Here is a 21,434-nt window from a genome sequence, read left to right on the forward strand (position 1 = left end):
CTTAAGATATATATAAAGTATTAAGCACGTTTTCATTGTCCATCGTCCAAGGGGAGAGGATCGTAAAAGACGGTTCTCCGCCCTTGAGAACCTGCCGCACAATGCTGTCACATTAACAGCAACACTCAATGTAAAGAAAGCTTAATATATATAAAAAAACATTAAGGGCTGGCTTCATCACGGATGGAGCCACCGGGACAGAGGTAGCCGTCATGGTCTACCCCCTCCCGGGGAAATCCGTGGGGTGTGAGTACCCTGGTATACCAGCGGTTGACCACGAATCTTGAATGGGGCTGTCGTGATACCGGGTATGGATGCCATGCTGCCGGGTCGAGCCAGCGGCTACCACCGCTGGACGGATGGAGCCAATGACTTGCCGGGCAACGGCAAGGTAAAGTTCATATGTGTCAACGGCTGCATCCGACGAGCGGACGGAGCCGAAGAGACACCGGGCAAGGGGGCGGCTCCAGCGGCCACCGAGGCAGGCACTGGAGCGGTAAGAGCCCTGTTCGACCCGTTAGGGGGAAAAGCCACTTTAGCCCATTTCCTCTTGGAGGAATTCCTCTTCTTGCTCTTCTTCCTCGAGACCTTTGCCTTCCTCCTGGAAGGGCCTACGTAAGAGCTGGACTTCTTCCTTTTAGACCTCTTCCACTTCATTCTCGTCTCTCGGGCGTCTGGGTCTTCCGACAAAGACGAGTTGTAGGACGAAGATGTATCTGAGGAGGGAGAAGAGGAAGAGGAGCTCGCTGAATCTTCTGTCAACAATGTAGGGTCTTGTAGTTGTGCAACTGGCGTGACGGGCTGCAAGAAGTCCGATGGGAGCGTAGATGAAGGCGCCGGGGGCGTGCATAGATCCTTGCGAGAAGCGAACCAGCCCGAGAATTCCTCCTGCCGACGCATGGGTGATCTGAAGGTCGTCCTCGGTGCCGTCCATACAATGGAGTCGGGGTCTGAAGATCCTGTGGGCTGCCTCTCCTTGTCCATAACACCCCCGGGCACTGCTGAACCTGTAAGACACTGCCACGATGGAGGGGAAGGAGCCGTTTCTGACTTCCCATCATCCACACCAGGTCTTCATTCGAGACAGCTCCTGCGGGAACCAGAACCTCGTCTACAGCACACACTCCCGCCCCAGTAGCAGATCCCCCACACGTCTGCGTAGGCACAATACACCCTAAATCATCAACATCAGGCTCATGGGGAACGGCAATGGGCCGTTTCCCCTCAATAGACTTACCTCTTCCCCTACTCTGGGTAGGGGATGGGGAAGGAGAACCTCTCTCCGACGGAGCTGAAGGAGTCGTCAAAGTCTTACCGGTCTTAGCCCCGGGACAGCGACGCTGGAATTCCATAAGGAAAGCACTGAAACACCAAACAACACCAGTAACACAGTGAAAGAATGTGAATGGTAAGGCACAAAGGGATGGGGGAGCACAAAGGAAACACGTGGTAACACAAAGGCGGGTCAGACGGGATGTGAGAGAGCGGCGAGATATTATCTACGCCACGACCAGATGCTTACTGACGAGTCAGACCTAGCAGCAAACTCTCGTGAGCTGACCCAGGGTCGCCTCAGGGCGAGTATCCATCCACCACGGGGCGACCCAACAAGGGAAACGGAGATAGGGGGAACTACGCAAAATTCTTGGTCGAATAGGGAGGAGATCCCAGATACTCCTAAGAAAGTAGTTCGAGGTAAGTACTCCATGTTGGAACAAACATAAGATTAATAAGAAATAAGTCAAATGGCTGGTAAGTTGGAGTGGGTAGAGAGACAACGTCTCTCTTCGAGCCAAAAGCAAAGTGGGTTCTCAAACCAAGGTGTGTGAGTGATTTGGGTAGCTACTAACTCCCCCCCCCCTACTAACTAGTGGGAGGGTGGTTAACCCTCGCTAAAAGTCTAATGGCTTGTCTTTCAGCTTCGCCGAAAGTAATATCCCCTATAAATAGCGTTGGTTTGTATTTTGAAACGGAACAATTGAGATTTAGGCTAAGAAATGGTTTGTATTTGTATGCAAACAACTCAACTATTTTGTAGAGACACAAATATGTTCCTAACAAACAAACTACTGTAAATGCACAAAAATATATCTCTTTGGAAAGTATACAAATACTGGATGGATAATTTTGTTAATAAAAATTTTACTTGAATCATTACTATTTTAAGAAGTATTAATAGCCAAAGGTAAATTAAAAAGCACCTAAACCTGTGTTCATCATCAAAAGTAAGTAAAAGCACAGCAACAGAAAAACTTTCTACTAGTACCTGAGCTCAAATTGTTCCTGAGCATCTCTAGCACTCCCTACAACCACCATCTCATTGGGAGAAAATTGTGATTTCTTCAATTTAACAGTTATCTTCTCATAACTAGGTGATGTAGTGGGAGTCACAGGGGTGCTTTTGATGCCTTGACTTTGTGAAGGAAGTGTTGGTGTGGTTGAGAGAGTTGGACTGGCAGCTGTTGATGGGGAGGGTGTTACAACAGGTGATAACCCCGGTGATGCTGTTGGAGTTGTGCTTTTGAGTGGAATTTCTGGAAGTGGACCCTGCAGAACATAAGGTGGTGACATTACCTGTAAAAGACAATTCACTAAGGTGGCCAGTTTTCCACACATTATGAATATACAAAAATCCCTTATTAAATTCATACTTTACAAGAATCCAGGCAAAAAATCCTTTCTGAAACTATTTTTTTCAATGTCCAAAAAATACAAATAACTCCTCTTCTCGAGGAGAGTTACAGCACACACCAGTTTTTGTTGACATGCTCCCTTTTAAAGTACAAACCAATGACATTTCATGGGTTATAATTATACTCCTCAGAACTGCTTCTGTCTATAAAGTAACTGAGCCAAAATGAATATGAATACAAAAAAAAATGTGAAAAATATTTCAGATTATTTGGTTCTTGTTCACTTGATACTAAACTTTATAGAAATAGGAAAAAAACATTGGTATCTATGACAAATTAAAACTATCGGATATACAAATTTACTTTCGGAATGCAGTTTAACAAGAGGCAAAACAAACGTATTCCTCCTCACTTCTAATCAGCATTTCATATTCATTTGACTGTTTTCTACGATTCACACTTAGCTCACCGCACTCCCTTTAGTTTTCATTCACTTGACCCGTAAACCCCTTCCCAACTATTCCCTTGTAATCTTTTCATATTCACGTGATTGTCTTTTGCTATACGTTTTCCTTATGCAAGATATCTCCCTTTACTTATTTCTTTTACCCAAAGAACACTGCTTCTCCTCGCCTGCCCTTCTTGCTCCCAGCCGAATTTTCTCAATCTAGTAAATCAATTCTTATCACAGCTGTCATCGATCTATCACCCTCCCCTCTGGGAACACTGGGCCACATACCAACCATTCAGTCCTCTGTCTATATTTCTTTCACTATTTATACTAAATGATATTTTACTAATTATTCAGACACTAATACAAACCCTTTCACTCTATTTATTGGGGAATATACTTTTGTCAAAGCTGGAAGACTAGCCATAAGATTTTCGCGAGGTATAACTACCCACCGTTAGTTAGCGGGGGTAGTACCGGCTACCCCACTAACACAGACACACACCTGTGTTGTCTTGTCACTTGCTTTTAGCTCGGTAGAGAAGGGACGTTGTTTTTCTCTACCGCTTAACCTTTTTTGACTGGCCTTTGACTAATTATTTAGTTTTATTTTACAGGTATGATTGTTGCTGCTTAGTAGTCGGTGTGGGGGAAATTGAAGAGGTTTTTGCCTCCTTCGGGTTTTCTTTGAGGGGGAAGAAACTACTTCTTTCATGTTTGTTCTGCTTGCGGCCGACCCACAGCTTAGTATCGCTCTTGCCCCTCAGCACTGATGACTGTGCACTCCCTTCTTCTGAGTTAGCTCAGCCCGCAGAGGGAGGGCAAAATCTGGAACATGTTCCTGCTCCTCTCAGGGGATGCTTTTCCCATTCAAGGTTTAGGTCCTCTCCTGAGTCGTCTCCTCCACACCTGACGACTGCACAGTCTCTCGGTCTGTGTTAGCTCCACTGGCAAGGGAGCGCAAGTCTGAAGCATATTCCTGTTCCTCTCAGGGAACACCTTTCCCATTCGCAGGTTAGGCCCTCCCACGAGTGGTCTCTTCAGCACTGACGACAATGCATTCCCGCGTTCTGAGATAGCTCAGCCAGCAGAAGGAGTGCAAAGTCTGAAACATGTTCCTGCTCCTCTAAGGGGACACCTTTCCCGTCGTTCGTGAGTTAGGTCCTCCCTTAAGCGATCTCTTAAACACTGATGACAGCGCACTCCCTCGTTTTGAGATGACTCAGCCAGCAGAGCGTTCACTTTCATTTCTAAGTAGTATACATGAAACGACTTGTCTTCCTGTATCCATAATCATGACACTATTTCCTTTCGAAGATGGGGTCTCCACACAGCGAGAAGTATCTAAGAATAGGTGGATGTCTCGAGGACAGGCCTGTAGAGGTATTTCAGCTATCGGATTCTCTTTGATCCACCAGAAGAGGTCTTGTTTTACATCCTGTGGTATTCTCAATAGAGCAGAGTTTGGATCAGATGATTGGGACCACTGGCTCCTTAATGCCCATTGCACTGAACAGAGATGCATTCTCCCAAAGGGCATTAACATTTCTAGAGAACCTATATGTCTGAGGGGCTTCTGCAAAGGTAGGCCTGAAGGAAATCTTTCTGAAGGTGCTGCAATTTGTTGAAGTCTCAGAATTCTGTCTGCAGACGGAAACACTCCGACTTGGACCATGTCTATATCCATGACAAGGTACCAAAGACAACTCTGTGGTTGGAGTCTCAAATTCTCGTAATCTAACCAGATCCCCAGAACACGGCAAATTCAAGAAGTTCCCTACGGCAGATCAGTCAAGCCTTTGACTTCCCAAGTAAAAATCAGTTGTCTAGGTAACAAAAGAGTTTGATCCCCATGGCGTGTGACAAAGAGATCAGTGAGAAGAGACAAATGAAGACCCATGGAGCTGTTGACACCCCAAAGCACTACACTTTGAATTGGTAGATCTTTCCTGTGAAGGAGAACTGCAGATACAGTACTTTCTTGATCTCAGGTGGACTGGGATCTGGAAATAAGTGTCCTACAGATCTATGGACAACAGGAATTCATTCTGATAAACACCTGGATAACTGTGCTTGGTTCAAGTGAAAAAGGTCTATGAAGGGTCTTTAACATCCAGTCAGTTTCTCCACTAGGAAGAGGTTGCTGAAGAAACCTGGAGATCCATCTAAGACTTCCTCACTGGCATTCTTTTCCATCTTCTACAACTTTTCTTGCAAGAGAAGGTATCTCTGGGATCCCATTGCATAGAACAATGGGATCATCAAAGCCTGTGTCAGAGGAGGGTGCTATCTGTGAGCAGGACGAGATACCCTGAATGGAGCCTACACATCTACCGACCTTGGTTTTGTCACTTAGAACTGCCACCTCGTCCAATGACTGCTAACATTCCCCACTGGTGGGAAGTCGAGGGAAATGCCATCCCTAATAGCCACCTCTATGGGTCCAACTGTCTTTAGTACAGATGATACCTCTTAATACGAAAGTTTCTGTATATGAAAAATTCATGATACGAAATGAGATACAGTATGAGATTCGCCTGGCCGATGAGAATAAATTTAAAATTCGCGCACCGCCAAACTGTATACAGTACTCGCCACCATCCTCTCACTCTCCCAAGTCTGATGTTAGTCACTGCCATAATATCCTGCTCTCCTATTGGTCAGCATCTAGGTATCGGAGTCCCTATACCATTTCGTTTTGGCAACGCTATCATTCAGATAGAATTCGTGTTGGTGACTTTGCTTTTACCCTTTTAGTTACTGTACTGTATCGTGTTGCGTTATTCAACTCATACATTATTAGCCATGGGACCCAAGAATGTTGCTGATGTTCAGGGAAAGAAGAGGATGCTTTCCATGGGGACAAAGCTAGAAATAATCAAGAAGTATGGAGCTGACATGCGGTCGAGTGTGATCGCTAAGGAATATGGCGAAAATCCGTTGACGATACGCACCATCCGTAAGCAGAGGGAAGTCATCAAAGCTGCGACACCTTCTAAGGGTGTGACTGTGCTTTCAAGAAAGAAGAGCCACATTCATGATGAGAGACTGCTTCTCCTATGAATTAAAGACAAGGAAATCGCTGGAGACACGATCACCGAGATGATCTGCCACAAGGGCAATTCCGTCTCTCGCTCTTGGCGCCAGGACCATTCCAGCCTGCTTCTCGTCGCCAGGACAATTGCAGCTCTCGGCGCAAGGACGCTTCCTTCTCTCGGCGCCAGGACGCATCCGCCTACTGCCTCAAGGACTCTTCTAGCGCTCGGCGCCAGGGCGCTCCCAGCTCGCGGCGCCAGGACGATACCAGTGCTTGGCGCCAGGACGTAAGCGATTCTCGGTGTCAGGCTGCTTGCAGCCCTCTTCTACAGGACGCATCCTACGATTTTCCTCTTTCGGATTCAGGTGAACCTTCTACCCGATCGAAAGCTGTAGTAGAGGTGGGACAGGATCTTGATGATGTCTCAGAGGACGAAGACAAGCCTTTGGAAGAGGCTGGCGATTACAAGGTTCTCTCTCGCTCCCTCCTTGAGCTGTATGGGGAGGAGTTTCAACTTTCTGCTCCTCATTCTCCTCAATCACAATTCAGCAGGAAGAAGGCCAAGAAACACTCGGCCTTCATCAAGATGAAGCTCTCTATTTCTGCTAAGAAGGCGCTCGCCAAAGTGGACGAATGGATGAAGGAGCGCAGACAAGCGGTTAAGACCACCTTCTCTTTTCCACCAGCTCGACTTGCTTCGAAGGCTGGCATGTGGTACGAGACTGGAGAACCTCTGGGTCTGGGAGTTCCTGCCTCCTCCCAGGATGACTTCTCTGGTATTGTGGACTCTGCCAGAAGGCATGCCCTTAACTCGGCTAAGGTTATGTGGTCAATGTCTGAACTTGATCACCTCATCAAAGGGATTTTCAGAGCGTTTGAGGTTTTTAGTTTTTTGGACTGGTCTCTAGGGACTCTGGCCAGGAAGACAGAGCAAATGGAGGGAACACAAGACCTGACGAGTATCATATCTTGCATGGATAAAGCTCTTAGGGATGGATCTAATGAGTTGGCTTCCCTTTTTGCAGCAGGAGTCTTGAAGAAGAGGGCCCTGTTATGTTCCTTTGCTTCGAGATCTGTGACTGTTGCGCAGAAGTCTGAACTCCTTTACAGCCCCCTTTCACAACATCACTTTCCTGAGGCCCTTGTCAGAGATATTACGCTGTCCCTTGCGCAAAGGGCCACTCAAGACCTCTTATCGCGCTCGACTCGAAAACCTTTGCCAGTCACTCCTTCGTCTCTGAAGAGAGAGGAGAGAAAATTCCAACAGCCCTTTCGAGGTAGGGCTCCTTCGAGATCAGACTTCAGAGGAAGAAGGCAGGAGTCAGGAGGAAGGACCAATAGAGGTTCGTTTAGATCCAGCTCCAAGAAATGAAGTACAAGTCCTCCAGACAACGATAGGGGCAAGACTGTCATGTTTTTGGCAGGCTTGGAAGAAAAGAGGGGCGGACACCTGGTCCCTCTCGGTCATCAAGGAAGGATACAAGATCCCCGTTTTGAAGAAGCATCCTCTTTCAAATACTCCTCTAGCCTTAGTGGCTCAGTACGCAGATGCGGCGAAAGAAAAGGCCCTTCTGGATCTGGTCAACCATATCCTAGACAAGGGAGCGATTTAACCAGTTCTGGAGCTATCCTCCCCAGGCTTCTACAATCGCCTGTTTCTGGTACCCAAGAACTCGGGTGGATGGAGACCCGTCCTGGATGTCAGCTCGCTGAACGTCTTCGTGGAAAAGACGAAATTTACCATGGAGACGACTCAGTCTGTGCTGGCAGCAGTACGTCCAGGGGACTGGATGGTGTCTCTCGATTTACAGGCCGCTTATTTTCACGTCCCCATCCATCCGACTTCAAGGAAATACAGTACCTGAGATTTATGATCCAGGGCAAGTGCTTCCAGTTCAAGGCACTTTGCTTCGGTCTCAGCACTGCTCCTCAAGTCTTCACCAGGGTAATGGCGAATGTGGCAGGTTGGCTTCATCAAGAGGGGATAAGGGTATCCTTTTACCTGGACAACTGGTTGATTCGATCACGGTCGAAAGAAAAATGTCCGGAGGACCTACAAAAGACGTTCATGATGGCTCAAGAACTGGGCCTCGTCATCAACAGGGAGAAATCTCAGACCGAGCCAAATCAGACTATTTTCTATTAGGGGATAGTTCTGAATTCAGTTCATTTTCGGGCTTCTCCCTCCCAGGAGAGGCAGACCAAGTGCCTCGAGAAAGTCCGAGAATTCTTGAAGAAACAGAAGTGCACAGCGAGGGAGTGGAAGAGTTTACTGGGAACTCTCTCCTCGTTCGAACAGTTTGTCTCTTTGGGGAGACTGCACGTCAGACCTCTTCAACACTTCCTATCAAAGGTGTGGAACAGAAAGAAGCAGGAAGACTCCTTTTCCTTCCCCATTCCAGCAGAAGTCAAGGATCATCTGATTTGGTGGCTGGATCCAGCTTTTTTAGGAGAAGGGATCTCCCTGAACAAGAAGAACCCAGACCTAGTGTTGTTCTGAGATGCGTCGGATTCAGGATGGGGAGCAACACTAGGAAGCAAGGAGGTCTCAGGCTCTTGGGAAAAGTGTCAGATCGGATGGCACATCAACAGAAAAGAGGTGATGGCCATTCTGTTAGGGCTAAAGGCCTTCAAAGACTCAGTGTCAGGGAAGATAGTGGAGGTCAACTCAGATTTTTGCCTCCAACCAGAACAAGAGGATCCCCAACTACTGCTCCCCAGTCCCGGACAAGGAGGCAATAGTGGTAGACACCTTTTTGATGGATTGGATGGGGATGGACACATATGTGTTTCCCCCATTCAAGATCATCAATCTGGTCGTCAGGAAATTCGCTCTCCTCGAATCAAGACGAATGATCCTAGTAGCTCCATTCTGGCCAACTAAAGAATGGTTCACGGAAGTGGTGGACATGTTGGTGCACTTCCCAAGAAGCCTTCCTGCAAGTCCAAAGCTTCTCAGACAACCCCACTTCGAGAGGTATCATCAAAACCCCCTCGCTCTCAAACTGACTGCCTTCAGACAATCGAGAAGCTTGTCAGAGCGCGAGGATTTTCAGCGCAAGCTGCAAAAGCTATCGCCAGAGCGAGGAGGGTCTCTTCACAAAGGGTCTACCAATCTAAGTGGGAAACTTTTAGAGCTTGGTGTAGGCAGCACAAAGTTTCCTCAATCTCTACCTCTGTGAGTCAAATTGGAACCTGGATGTGGGTCTGAAGTTTCTTTGCACCAAGAAGTTCAAACCCATCTCGCAAGCTTCTCTTAGAGATGCAACGAAGAAAACCCTATTCCTGATGGCTCTAGCCACAGCTAAAAGGGTTAGCGAGGTTCATGCTATTGAAAAACAAGTGGGCTTCAATCAGAAAGGAGCGGCATGTGCTTTAAGGATTGACTTCCTCGCCAAGAACGAGAACCCATCAAAACCCTGGCCGAGGACTTTCGAGGTCCCTAACCTCACTAATCTAGTGGGTCAAGAGCAGGAGAAGCTCCTCTGTTCAGTTAGAGCCCTTAGAGCTTATTTGTCTCACAATAAGAATGTTAGAGGCGCCTCTACAGTAACTCCTTATGGTGTTCAGTGAAAGATCCGTTAAAACCCATTTCAAAGAACGCATTGTCTTTTTTCCTGAGAGAGACTATAAGAGAAGCTCACCTCTTGTGTGAGGAAGAGCACTTCGGCCTTTTGAAAGTACGGGCTCACGAAGTGAGAGCTATTGCTACTTCGCTGGCATATCGTAAGAATGTCAGTTAGGAAAATTATGGATGCAACGTTCTGGAGAAGCAACTCTGTGTTCGCCTCTCATTACCTCAGAGAGGTAAGAGTGAATTATGGAAGGTGTTACACCTTGGGCCCATACATAGCTACGGCTTCTGTATTAAGCAAAGGAGTTACTACCTCCCCTCAACCTTAGCTTTTGTATACCTGTGTGTGGGTTGGTGTTTTTACGGTTGTCTGAGGACGTCAACTTGTGGTACAGTACCCTCAGTCTAGATAAATAGTTTATATCTATTCTGCAAGGTTAGGTGGTTAGTTTTAGTAAGGTTGCAGTTTTTAATATAAGGGGCGAAGGTAGTTCTGAAGTCTAGTCAAGTTGTTGGTCTCACCCCGTTGACAGACTCGATTGAGTTGTTTTCAGCATGACAGGTCCACTCCTGGCTGACACTCCTAAGGGAAAGCAACTCAAGAGGCAGGATCCTTTGAAGTCAGCTACCTTAGCAGGTAAGGAATCAAGGTGTGTTTTTTCTCCTACAACTTTTTGTTGTTTCCCCAACGATGTTTACTGTCTGTCTCCCTCCTCCGATGTTTACTGTCTGTCTCCCTCCTCCAAATGTGAGAATCAGCTATATATATATATATATATATATATATATATATATATATATATATATATATATATATATATATATGTGTATGTGTATGTGTATGTGTATGTGTATGTGTGTATGTGTATGTGTATGTGTGTGTGTGTATGTGTATGTGTATGTGTATGTGTGTGTGTGTATATATATATATATATATATATATATATATATATATATATATATATATATATATATATATATATATATATATATATATATATATATATATATATACCTGGCAGTTATATATATATATATATATATATATATATATATATATATATATATATATATATATATATGCCAGGTAAGTTCTATTCATAAAAATGGAGTTTTTTATGATAAAACAAAGTTTTATGAATACTTACCTGGCAGTTATATTTTAAGGCCCACCCACCTCCCCTCAGGAGACAGGTCGGGCAAAGATGATCTGAGGAACAGAAAACGGGAATGATTCAAAGTACCACCCTGTAAGGGTTGTTAACCACCTAACCGCACAACCACCACACGGCGGTTGCCGCGATTTTTGAAAAATTCTGCCAAACGTCAGAGACTAAGCTATATACATTATATATATATATATATATATATATATATATATATATATATATATATATATATATATATATATATATAACTACCCCCCAAAATTGTGGGAAGTGCCTTGGTATATGGATGGATATATAACTGCCAGGTAAGTATTCATAAAACTTTGTTTTATCATAAAAACTCCATGTTCTGTTGTCTAGGCTGAATCTTAAGTACTTTCTTGAAGACGGATGGACTGGGATCTGGAAGTACGCGTACTTTAGGTCCAGTGTGCACATGAAGTCTTGCGGTCTTACTGCTAGTCTTACCGTTTCTGCTGTCTCCATGCTGAACGGAGTTTGTTTGACAAACTTGTTCAGAGCCGAGAGGTCGATGACTGGTCTCCAGCCTCCAGACGCCTTCTTTACAAGAAAGAGTCGAATGAAGAAGCCTGGGGATCCGTCGAGGACCTCTTGGAGAGCGCTTTTCTTCAACAGGGTCTGGACTTCTGCCCGAAGAGCTTGTCCCCTTGCCGATCCCATGGCAAGGGAGTTCAATGATACTGGATTCCTGGTCAGGGGAGGTAGAGATGTTATGAACGGGACGCGATATCCTAGACTGATCTCGGAGATTGTCCAGGAATCGGCGCCGAGTTGCTTCCACCTGTTTGCACAACTTTGTAGGCATCCCCCCACTGGTGGAAATGCAGGGGGACTGCCTATCCTAGCATTTGCAGCCTAGGCTGCTCCCTCTAGGATTTTTCCCTCCCCTGGAGGACTTTTTGCCTTAACTGTCCTTGACAAGAAAGGGCTTAGACACAGTTGTGTTCGCTGCAGTTTTTGTCGTTGTTGTGGTCTTGGTTGGACGGGACTGCTGTGGTGCTGGAGGTTTATAGGGCTTAGATGTTAAAGCCCTATGGAGGAGGGAGTCTTGATGAGACTTCCTCCACCTCTCAGCAGCATGTTCCACATCCTTAGGCTCAAACAGATAAGACCCCTCTATGGAGGAATGTCTGAGCCTATTGATCTCGCCGCTAGGGACCTTCTGGTGGAACCTCTCAGCTACTGCATCTCGACGTTTCAAGATGGTATTTGCCCACAAGTTCGAGACTTGTTGGGCAAGAAACTCGATCGTGCGAGTACCTGAGAGAAGGAAGGTTTCGATAGTTTTCCTGGTACGTTCTTTGGAGAAATCCTTGGAACGTATCAGAATTCCTAAGGTCCCTAACCAGATATCAAGCCACGAAGTAGCTTGCATAGCATACTTCGTGACCTTCTCCTGGTTGAGGATCTCCGCTGCCGAGAACGAAACCTGCCGGTTGGAGTCTCTCTCAAGAGGAACTCCCTTGGTTAGCTCTTCCAGCGAGTGGTGAAGAGGAAGAACTGAACTTGGCTCATCCAGGATCTCAAAGTACCTCTGCTGTACGCAAGGAGGTAGGAGGAACTTGTTCGTGGTACCAAAACGGTTGGAGGAGGACATCTCGGAGAGCTTCTGGGCGATCTTGTCCCTGATACTCTTCACCCCTTGAGACCAGGGCAGGGCTGCACTGGTCTTAGAGGGTTTTTGAGTATCAAAGACGCGGTCTTGGACCGTGTCTTTGCCCTCTCGAGAGTGATCTCTATGTCGGAAAACCCGTTGATAACCCTCATTAGAGTCAGAATCTGCCAGAATGGATGTTCTGACTCCTGCTGGTCTCCTCCTGTTGTAGGACTTGCAGCGAAGTCTCCTTCTGTCCCCAAAGGCTCATTTTGGGGAAAGTCGCAGCCATTCCCTGAGTGACTGGCTGGCTCCATCCTAGCCCTAGTGGAGGACTTTGGCATGGTTTTGGAGTCTTTGGATTCCTTCCAGAGAAGGAGGTAAGACTCCAACATCGATGTGTGTGTGGCATGTCCCTTCTGTTCTCAGACTGCGGGGAACTCTCGGCGTGAAGAGAGATTTCCTCCATTGGTGCTATGGGGGAAAGTCTCTCTTCGCATGGTTCCATAGGTGACGGCACATCTTCGTCCGAAAGGGATGGAGAGTTTGTCTGAGGAACAGGAGGAACTTGCCTCGATGGTCTGCATGGAGTCAGTTTCGCCCCCAGGGAAGTGACCGCGTCCGAAACTTCTCTTTTCCTCTTCAAAGCGGTAGAGAAAGCCATGGTTCCATGCCCTAGATCTCAATCAGACAGGACAGACTTGAAAGCCTGGGTTATGGCTCTGATCAAGGCATTGAACCAGGGCTCCTGGCTGACAGACGCACTGTCAGACAGACCCCCTGAAGAGAAAGGTTCCCTGGGAGAGCGCGCGCGGGAGAACGCCGGCGCACGCCCGCGCGCGGGAGAACACCGGCGCATGCTCGCGCGCGGGAGAATGTGGGCGAGCGCAGGAGAATCATGATAACGCGGGCACGCGGGAGTGTGTTGCCGCGCATCCGTAGGAGAGAGAGTGGGCGCGGGAGTGTTGGCATGCGTCTGTAGGAGAGAGAGGGCGCGCAGGTGAGCGCACATGGTTTGGTGATCGCTGGCGCGCAGGTGAGGACAACAAGGTTGTCGCCTCACCTACAAACTTGCGCGCAGGAGAGTGATGGCACGTTGGTTGGCGCGCAAGATGGCGCACAGGAGAGCGCGGGTGCGCAGGTGATGTGGGCCACACATGTTGGCACGCAGGAGAAAGTTGGCGCGTAGGAGAAATTTGGCTCGCAGGTGGGCTCTGGAGCGTAGGAGATCATGGGCGCGTATGCGCATAAGTGCAAGAGAGCGCTGGTGCGCAGGAGATCATTGGCGCGCAGGAGAGCGCAAGTGCGCTGTGGTGTGCTGGCGCGTAGGCGACCCTGAGCGTGTTTGCGCAGGTGATCGTGGGCGCGTCTGCGAAGGAGAGCGCTGAAGATTAGGTTGGCGCGTAAGTGCGTGAGGCTGCTGACCTATGTGAGGGCGAGCAGGGTGGGTGGTGCGCCGAAGCGTTGGTGATTGACGAGCTGCTGGTGAGCGCTGGCCAGGGCACGTAAGCACGTGGTGCGCAGAGTGAGAGTGATGGCACACAATAGCGCACTTTGGAGGAGCTTTATTAGGCTCATACAGGAACGGCAATGGAAGGTTGGCAGGTCTGTTGGATGGATGATCGACGTGTCCTTTAAAAGGACGACCATCCACCAAAGGAGGTCGCGAACAATCTGCAGAGAAGTTCAGGACCGAAGTCACAAGACTGGTTGCAGGTGCAGTGATGGATGATTGAAGGTCCAGAGGCTCCTCTGCGGGGGACTGCATTGAAGACGAACCAAAGAGGCGCCTCCTCACCGCAGGTAAAGGAAGGCCTCTAAGGCGAAAAGGATGCCGAGCCTTCCGACGGATGCGCCCTCTGGGGGCCATTGAATCAGCAAGCTGACCATCAGCAGTCCTCGGAAGAGAAGTCTCTGTAAGTGAACTCCCCCGAGGGAGAGAAACACTAGCAGGAGAGACCGATGATGAACTTAAGTTTCCCCCTCGGAGGATGGTCAGGAACGGGGAAAACTAAGTCGGCAGCTACAGTAGAGTTTGGAGTGGCAGAGGAGATGGGTGATGTCACATGAGACACCTCTGACACAACAACGTCGACAAGTGTCAGGGGATCAACCTCTGACGGCGACGACGATTGCTTGACAGAAGCACCCATGCAGATGAAATCAAGCAATGCCTCCTTGGAGGGCGAACCCGTGAGCCCCAAATCTGAAACACGGAGATTAGTGACAAGGCCTCCCCCGGGGGCAGTGGTGCTGCTGCTTCGCTAGGGGAAGCAACCTCATCTCTCGAGACCCGGGGTTGGTCAGAAATAAATTGGTCTACGCTACTACTCGATGGTCTCTTAAAAAGAGACCGACCGAGTAGGAGCTTTGGGCGACGAAAGAAGAGGCCTTGGGTTTTCCTCCCTTCGAAGCAACCTTCGAAGGAGAAATATCCCGCTTGGACTTCTTCTTCCGCCGTCGCGAAAACCTCTCCCACTGGGAGGAAGACCACTCCCTACAAGAAGGACAAAAGGCGTGAGGATCAGTCTCAACCGGTGACATAAATGTTCCACAGGGACAGTCGGAGAGTCCAGGGCAGGTGCGCAAGGTCGCAGAAGTCAACTTCACACACAGTCTAAGAGAAAAAAAAAACCATTAATGGCTGCCAATTGTCGGCGAGGATGAAGAACAGCAACGTCCGTTCACCATCCGAGCCGAAAGCAAAGTGAGCGCAATCACAGTTGTGTGAGGGGGAGCGGTAGCAAGCTACCCTCCATACCCCTCGCTAACTAGCGGTGTAGGTAGTTAACCCTCATTAAAAATTAATGGCTTGTCATTTCAGCTACGACGAAAGTAATACCCATTAAATAGCGTGGTTTGTATTCCAGTTATGGAACAAATGAAAAAATCACAATATGAAAGCCACTCCGGAACATATTAATTTTGTATCTAATGGTACTACTGTATTCCTGAGCTTGGTCTGGTTTCGGTAGCAGACGATGCGATGGCACCTGCCTCATTGGAGATGCTCTAGACATGGTTGAAGGAGCAAAGATTGATTGATTGATTTAAAATTCTCTGGCATCCTGAAGCATGATGCAGATGCTTTCCTTAAAAAGAAAGCCTGGTTAGACTTCTCCACTTTCTCAACTGCTACAGTCACTTATGCAGATGGAAAAAGTCAAGTGGTCTATTACACTGTATTCCTTAGGACTAATGTGTCCATGGCCAACATGCATCAGGCCAACTTGGACGAAATGGCGCCCCTCCTATTGAGGACACAATTACCTCCAGACAAAGGCATACGGGTGGGGCATAAACTCTAGAGCTTTTACTCCAGATCAGCCTAGTTCTTCATACTGCTTTCAGACATCAATTTTTGAAGGGTTCGGGGAGACTGCATAAAAAGACACTGCTCCTGACCAGTGGTCTACCCAGGAGCAGGCTTGCAAGGCTGGCATAGTTGCTGCTTCTAGGTTCTGCAGCTCATGGGGAAAGAAGGCAACTGTTTGATGAATCAGACAGTCATAGGGTACCTGGTGTCAAGGTAACCACTCTGGGTCAATAGGCAAGGGATTAGGGTGTGCTTCTGTAGTTACGTAAATCTTATGCTGACATGACAGAGCAAGCACAGGTAGTCTTGATAACCTACTCAGTCTCATGGAGTTCCTTGCATCTAAAATGACAAATTCGGAGATAATTTGTATTTTTCCTAACTATACAAACCCTAGCTATTTAATATGGGTTATTACTTTCGCGTAGCTGAAAAGACGAGCCATTAGAATTTTAACGAGGGTTTACTACCCCCATCGCTAGTTAGCGGGGGGGTAGGGAGGGGTAGCTTGCTACCACCACCCCCCCTCACACACCTGTTTGATGAGCTCACTTTGCTTAGAGGTAGGACTTCACGGGGGACAGGGCTGGCGGGCAAGTTTGATTGAATAGCTAAGGTTTATATAGTTAGGAAAAATAAAAATTATCTCCGAATTTGTCATTTGTTCCGTAACTGAAATACAAACCACACTATTTAATATGGGTGACTCAACCCTTAGGAAGGGTTGAAAAGTCCCAGCCATACTGGCTTTTGGCTTTGCCTGGGGACTCATTATCTGAGTATGTCAGTACTCAACAATAAAGAGACCCTGCACCTCGCTCGCACCTTGCTACGCAAGAGCTGCGGCCTACATAAGCTGTGTGTGAAGGATTATGTGTGACTCGTCCTAGGAAGTTGACCTGAAGCTCTTAGATGGAAAACTTTAGGCTAGGACTTACCCAATACCACCTCGTCAGGGTATGGGGACGTGACAGTATTAACTTAATACTAGGAACACAAGGAAGCATGGTTTACCTGCAGTGGTTTGAGGTCAGCTATGCAGAGAACCCAGGAATGCTCCTTTCTCCAAGGAAGGAGAGGATGAAGAAAAGAATAAGCGCCAGACAAATCTTTTCATTCATGCAGACTAAGACCGGGTAACAATGCCCTCAACCCTCTGCTACCTGTCCATTAAGGAGCCTGAGGTTAGACCAGCTGTTGTGCAGCCACTACAGGGCCGATAGAGAACGTATCGAGCCTCCTGTGTGTCATGTCTTGCAGGTAGTGGGCTGTGAAGGTCGTCTGACGTTTCCACACCCCTGCTTGTAGAACCTGTGTCACTGAGAAGTTCTTCTTGAAGGTCAGGGACGTAGCTACAACCCTGACATCATGCGCTCTAAGGCGACATGACGGAGGAGGGTCAGGATTCAGGGACAGATGGATCATCCTACGAATCCATGCGGAGATGGTATTCTTGGTGACCCCCCTCTTTGTTCTCCCAGTGCTCACAAACAAACCTTGCACTTGGACACAGTAGGAGATGGTCTGGGTCATCTGTTACAGAACGAAGACTCGAAATCCAGAAAGAGTCGAATCAAGGATCCGGCACTCCCGGATTCTGTGTCTTAGCCACAAACTCAGAGACGAATCTGAGCGTTACCTCCCCTCATCCCCTTGCATGGGCGATGTCATACGAGAGACCATGAAGTTTACAGACTCGCTTGGCCGAGGCCAAAGCTAGTAGGAACACCGCCTTCCAAGTTAGGTGCCGATTTGAACCCTGGCGAAATGGATCGTAGGGAAGCCTCCTAAGAGGCCTGAGAATTCGAACCATGTTCCCTGGAGGAGGTCTCACTTCCGACTGAGGGCAGGTAAGATCGTATCTTCGTATGAGTAGGGAAAGTACCAGCGAGGAAGAAAAGTCCGCTCTTTTGAGCCTGAAGGCTAGACTTAAGGCTGAGCGATAGCCTTTCATTGCCGAGACTGAAAGGCGCATTCTTCCCACAAATAAACGAAGAACTCCGCTCTTGCTGGAATAGTGGTATCGAGTGGAGAGATACCCCTTCACGATTCCAACCACAGAAAACCCGCCACTTTGCCTGGTAGGCCCCTGCAGTTGACCTGCGCAGGTGTCCAGACATCCCGTTAGCAACTTGTTGCGACAATCCTCTCTTAGTGAGGAGATACTGGATAGTCTCCAGGCATTAAGTCGAAGCGAAGCTACGGCTTTGTGAAAGATGTTGGCATATGGTTGTTTGGTCTTGTTGAGCACGCTCCTCATAACCCACAAAGTCAGGACTTTGTTGGCTACTGGATGATCCAAGGACCACTCGGTACTCATTATCTGAGATGCTCTGCTCCGACTATCGACGAGCCGATAGAGGCATCGAGTGGACTTCGGTCTATCTCAGTATCTCTACTGAGAGATGGGATAGCTGCTTTGAAAAGGTACCTCCTTGCTTGTTGATAGAAGCCACTACTGTGGTGTTGTCGCTCATCACACCACAGAGTGATCCGCTAGGTCTTTGTTGGCACTGTTGAAGGGCCATGAAGAACGGCCTTCATCTCTAGCAGATTTATATGGAAGTACTTTTCCGATTCTGACCACAGGCCAGAGGCCCTATGGTACAGAACGTGCCCATGATGAAATTAGGGTGAACAGTCTGGTGAAACTCTGTGGTGCTGTGGAGAGACCGAAACACGGCACCTTGAACTGGTACTCCTTGTTGTCTATGCTGAATCCTAAGTACTTCCTTGAAGACGGATGTACTGGGATCTGGAAGTACACGGCCTTCAGGTCCAGTAAACACAAGTCGTCTTGCAATTTACTGCCAGACTGACTGTGTCTGCGGTCTCCATGCTGACCAAAGTATTCTTTAATCTGGACCACTGCCCACAGAGTTCGCCCCCTTGCTGATCCCATGGCAAGGGTGCTAAATGACACCGGATTCGTCCTCAGGGGAGGTAGAGATGTTGTGAACAGGACGCGATATCCCTGACTGCTTACAGAAATCGTCCAGGAAACAGCCCTGAGTTGCTGCAACCTGTCTGCGCAACCTTGTAGGTATCCTGCCACTGGCGGACATGCAGGGGAACTGCCAATCCTAGCGTTCGCGGCCTCGGTTGCCCCTTCTAGGATTCTTCTCTCCCCTGGGGAACTTTTTGCCTTTCTTGTCCTTGACCGGAAAGGGCTTAGACCCCACTATCTTAGCTGCCGTTGATTTGGTAGGACATGGCTGCTGAGGTGCTGGTTTATAGGGCTTGAATGTCAAAGCCCTATATAGGAGGGAGTCTCGGTGACTTCCTACACCTCTCAGCCGCCTGCTTCACGTGCTTAGGCTCAAACAGGTTCGTTCCCATAACGAAGAATGTCTGAGCCTGAAGATTTGGTGCTAGAGGACTCCCGGTATTTCTTTGGAGTCCTTGACTCCCTCCCGGGAGGGATGCAGGACTCCAACAACGACGGAGGCAGGCTCTTCTCTACCTTTATTTGAGAAAATATATCGCGCGAGGTGGGGTTTCCCTCAATGGTGTGACTGGGGAACGTCTCACCTCCCGTGACTCTCCTGAGGGCGGGAAAACTTCGTCCGAAGGTGAAGGAGAAAAGTCTGAGGGGGGAGAGTCCCTGCCTCGAAGACTTACGAGGAGACAGCTACGTCCTCGGAGAAGTTACCTCGTCCGAACTCCTCTTTTCCTCTTCGGGGGAGTGGTTGCAGCCAAGGATTTGCGGCTCCATTCAGAGAGAACAGCTTGAAAGCCTGTGCTACCGCTCTGATTAGAGTCCCAAACCAGGCTTCCGGCCGACTGTTGCGCTGTCAGACACTCCCTCTGGAGGGGAAGTCGCCTGTAAAAAGATAAGGACGGCATGTCCCTGGACCTCTCTGGAACCTTTCCCCCTCCGGCAAGCACACTGTTCTGTGCTTGGGGGGGGGAGGAGAAAAGTGGCAATGGCGACCTTACAGCAAGTTGTCCGGCAGCCTTGCGCGGGGAAGGGTGTTGGCGATTGCGCTAGGGAGAATGCACGATGGGAAATACCCGGGGGTCGCGCGCGACTGTTAAAATGCTCGCGGGGGCGCGGGCGAGACTTCATAGGGTGCGCAGGAATCAGATTGACGAGCAGGGTCAGAATGAAGAGCCCATGCGGACCAGAAGGTTGGCGCGCGCACGTACAAGTTTGTTGGCGTGCGCGAGCGCGCGGAAGACCATCAGCGCGCGCACGCACGGAAGACCATTAGCGAGCGCACGCGCGGAAGAGATCGTCGGCGCTTGCGCGCGTAAGAAGATCGTCGGCGCTCGCACACGTAAGAAGATCGTCGGTGCTTGCGCGCGTTAGAAGGTCGACGAGTGCGCGCGGACAATCGTCGGCGCTTACGCGCGTATGTAGATCGTCGGCGCTTGCGCGAAAGAAGATCGTCGGTGCTTGCGCGCATAAGAAGATCGTCGGCGCTTGCGCGAAAGAAGATCGTCGGTGCTTGCGCGCATAAGAAGATCGTCGGCGCTAGCGCTTGTGCACTAGGTTGAAGGATCAGCTGACAGGACGATCAGGAACTGGGATGGGTCCTTAAAAGGGATGGCATCCCCTGAAGAGGACCAAGGCAGGTCTGCTTCAGAGTTCAGAGCCGACGATCAACACTGGAAGTAATGCTTGATACTCCGAGGAGTGGTCTCTATGAGAGACCTCTCCCGCGAACGGGAGAGGTGCCCTTCGTAGAAGAGACTTGGAGACACTGCAGGCTGAACCACTGGTGAGCGCCTGTGCGCTATCTCAGGAACTCCAACGATGTGCGCTAATGCGCAGGGAACGTTGGCGCGCAGTGCCTGGAACAGGGTGTCTCTGGATAGCAGTCTCAGGAACAGCAGGACCAGCAGGCGAGCGCAATAGCGCTCGGGCGCGCAGGAGAACGTTGGCGCGCAGGGGATACCTGGCGCTTAAGGGACTTACTCACAATGTGAGAAAGCCCCTTTGCCCCGAAGGGAACGGCATCCGTTGGATAACGGGGGGCGTGGGCGCCCACAGCGCGTCAGCGGCCAGGACCGGAGACGGCAGGTCAGCAGGTCTAGGAGAACGAGACCCCGAAGGATCAGAGTGACTAAGGGCACGAGAGACCAAAGGCCTAACGTAGCCTGTGTTGCGAGACCCCGAAGGGTCAGCGCAACGAGAAACCGAAGTTTCACTGTCACTAAACACCAATGTGTTGGAGTGACTAAAGTTACGAGAGCCCAAGGGTTCTGCGTAACTAACGTTACGAGACCCCGAAGGGTCAGCGTAACGGGAAACCGAAGTTTCCTTGTCACTAAACACCAAAGTGTTAGTGACTAAAGTTACGAGAGCCCAAGGGATCAACGTAACTAAAGTCACGAGACCCCGAAGGGTCAGCGTAACGAGAAACCGAAGTTTCCGTCACTAAACACCGAAGTGTTAGTGACTGAACAGCAAGCTGGTCTAATCAGGAACTATCCTCCGAAGAGGAGTCTCTATGAGTGGCCTCTCTCGCGACCGAGAGAGGTGAACACTTCGTAGAAGAGACTTGAAGACACTGGTAATAAGAGCCCCTAAGGGCCGTAGGGTCAGCAAGCTGACCTATAAGGAGCAATCCTCTGAAGAGGAGCCCTTATGAGTGGCCTCCCTCGCCAACGAGAGGTCAAGACTGATCCTGCAG

General features: G+C 48.8%; 1 protein-coding gene across 4 annotated transcripts in view; it reads right to left on the minus strand.

Moving 5' to 3' along the window:
- The window catches only part of LOC137656378 (uncharacterized), a 109,297-nt gene that overhangs the window by 76,750 nt on the left and 11,113 nt on the right, over positions 1–21,434 (minus strand). For 3 of the 4 annotated variants that reach the window (XR_011046968.1, XM_068390555.1, XM_068390572.1), the window contains one exon: positions 2,267–2,574. Coding sequence is in view for 3 of the 4 variants with exons in the window: in XM_068390555.1 (XP_068246656.1) it covers positions 2,267–2,574 (308 nt within the window). In the remaining variant the exon portion in view is untranslated. The remainder of the gene's footprint in view (positions 1–2,266; positions 2,575–21,434) is intronic. The other variant, XM_068390565.1, reaches the window with a different exon arrangement.

This window comes from Palaemon carinicauda, chromosome 1, assembly GCF_036898095.1.
Source record: "Palaemon carinicauda isolate YSFRI2023 chromosome 1, ASM3689809v2, whole genome shotgun sequence".
Classification (NCBI taxonomy): domain Eukaryota; kingdom Metazoa; phylum Arthropoda; class Malacostraca; order Decapoda; family Palaemonidae; genus Palaemon; species Palaemon carinicauda.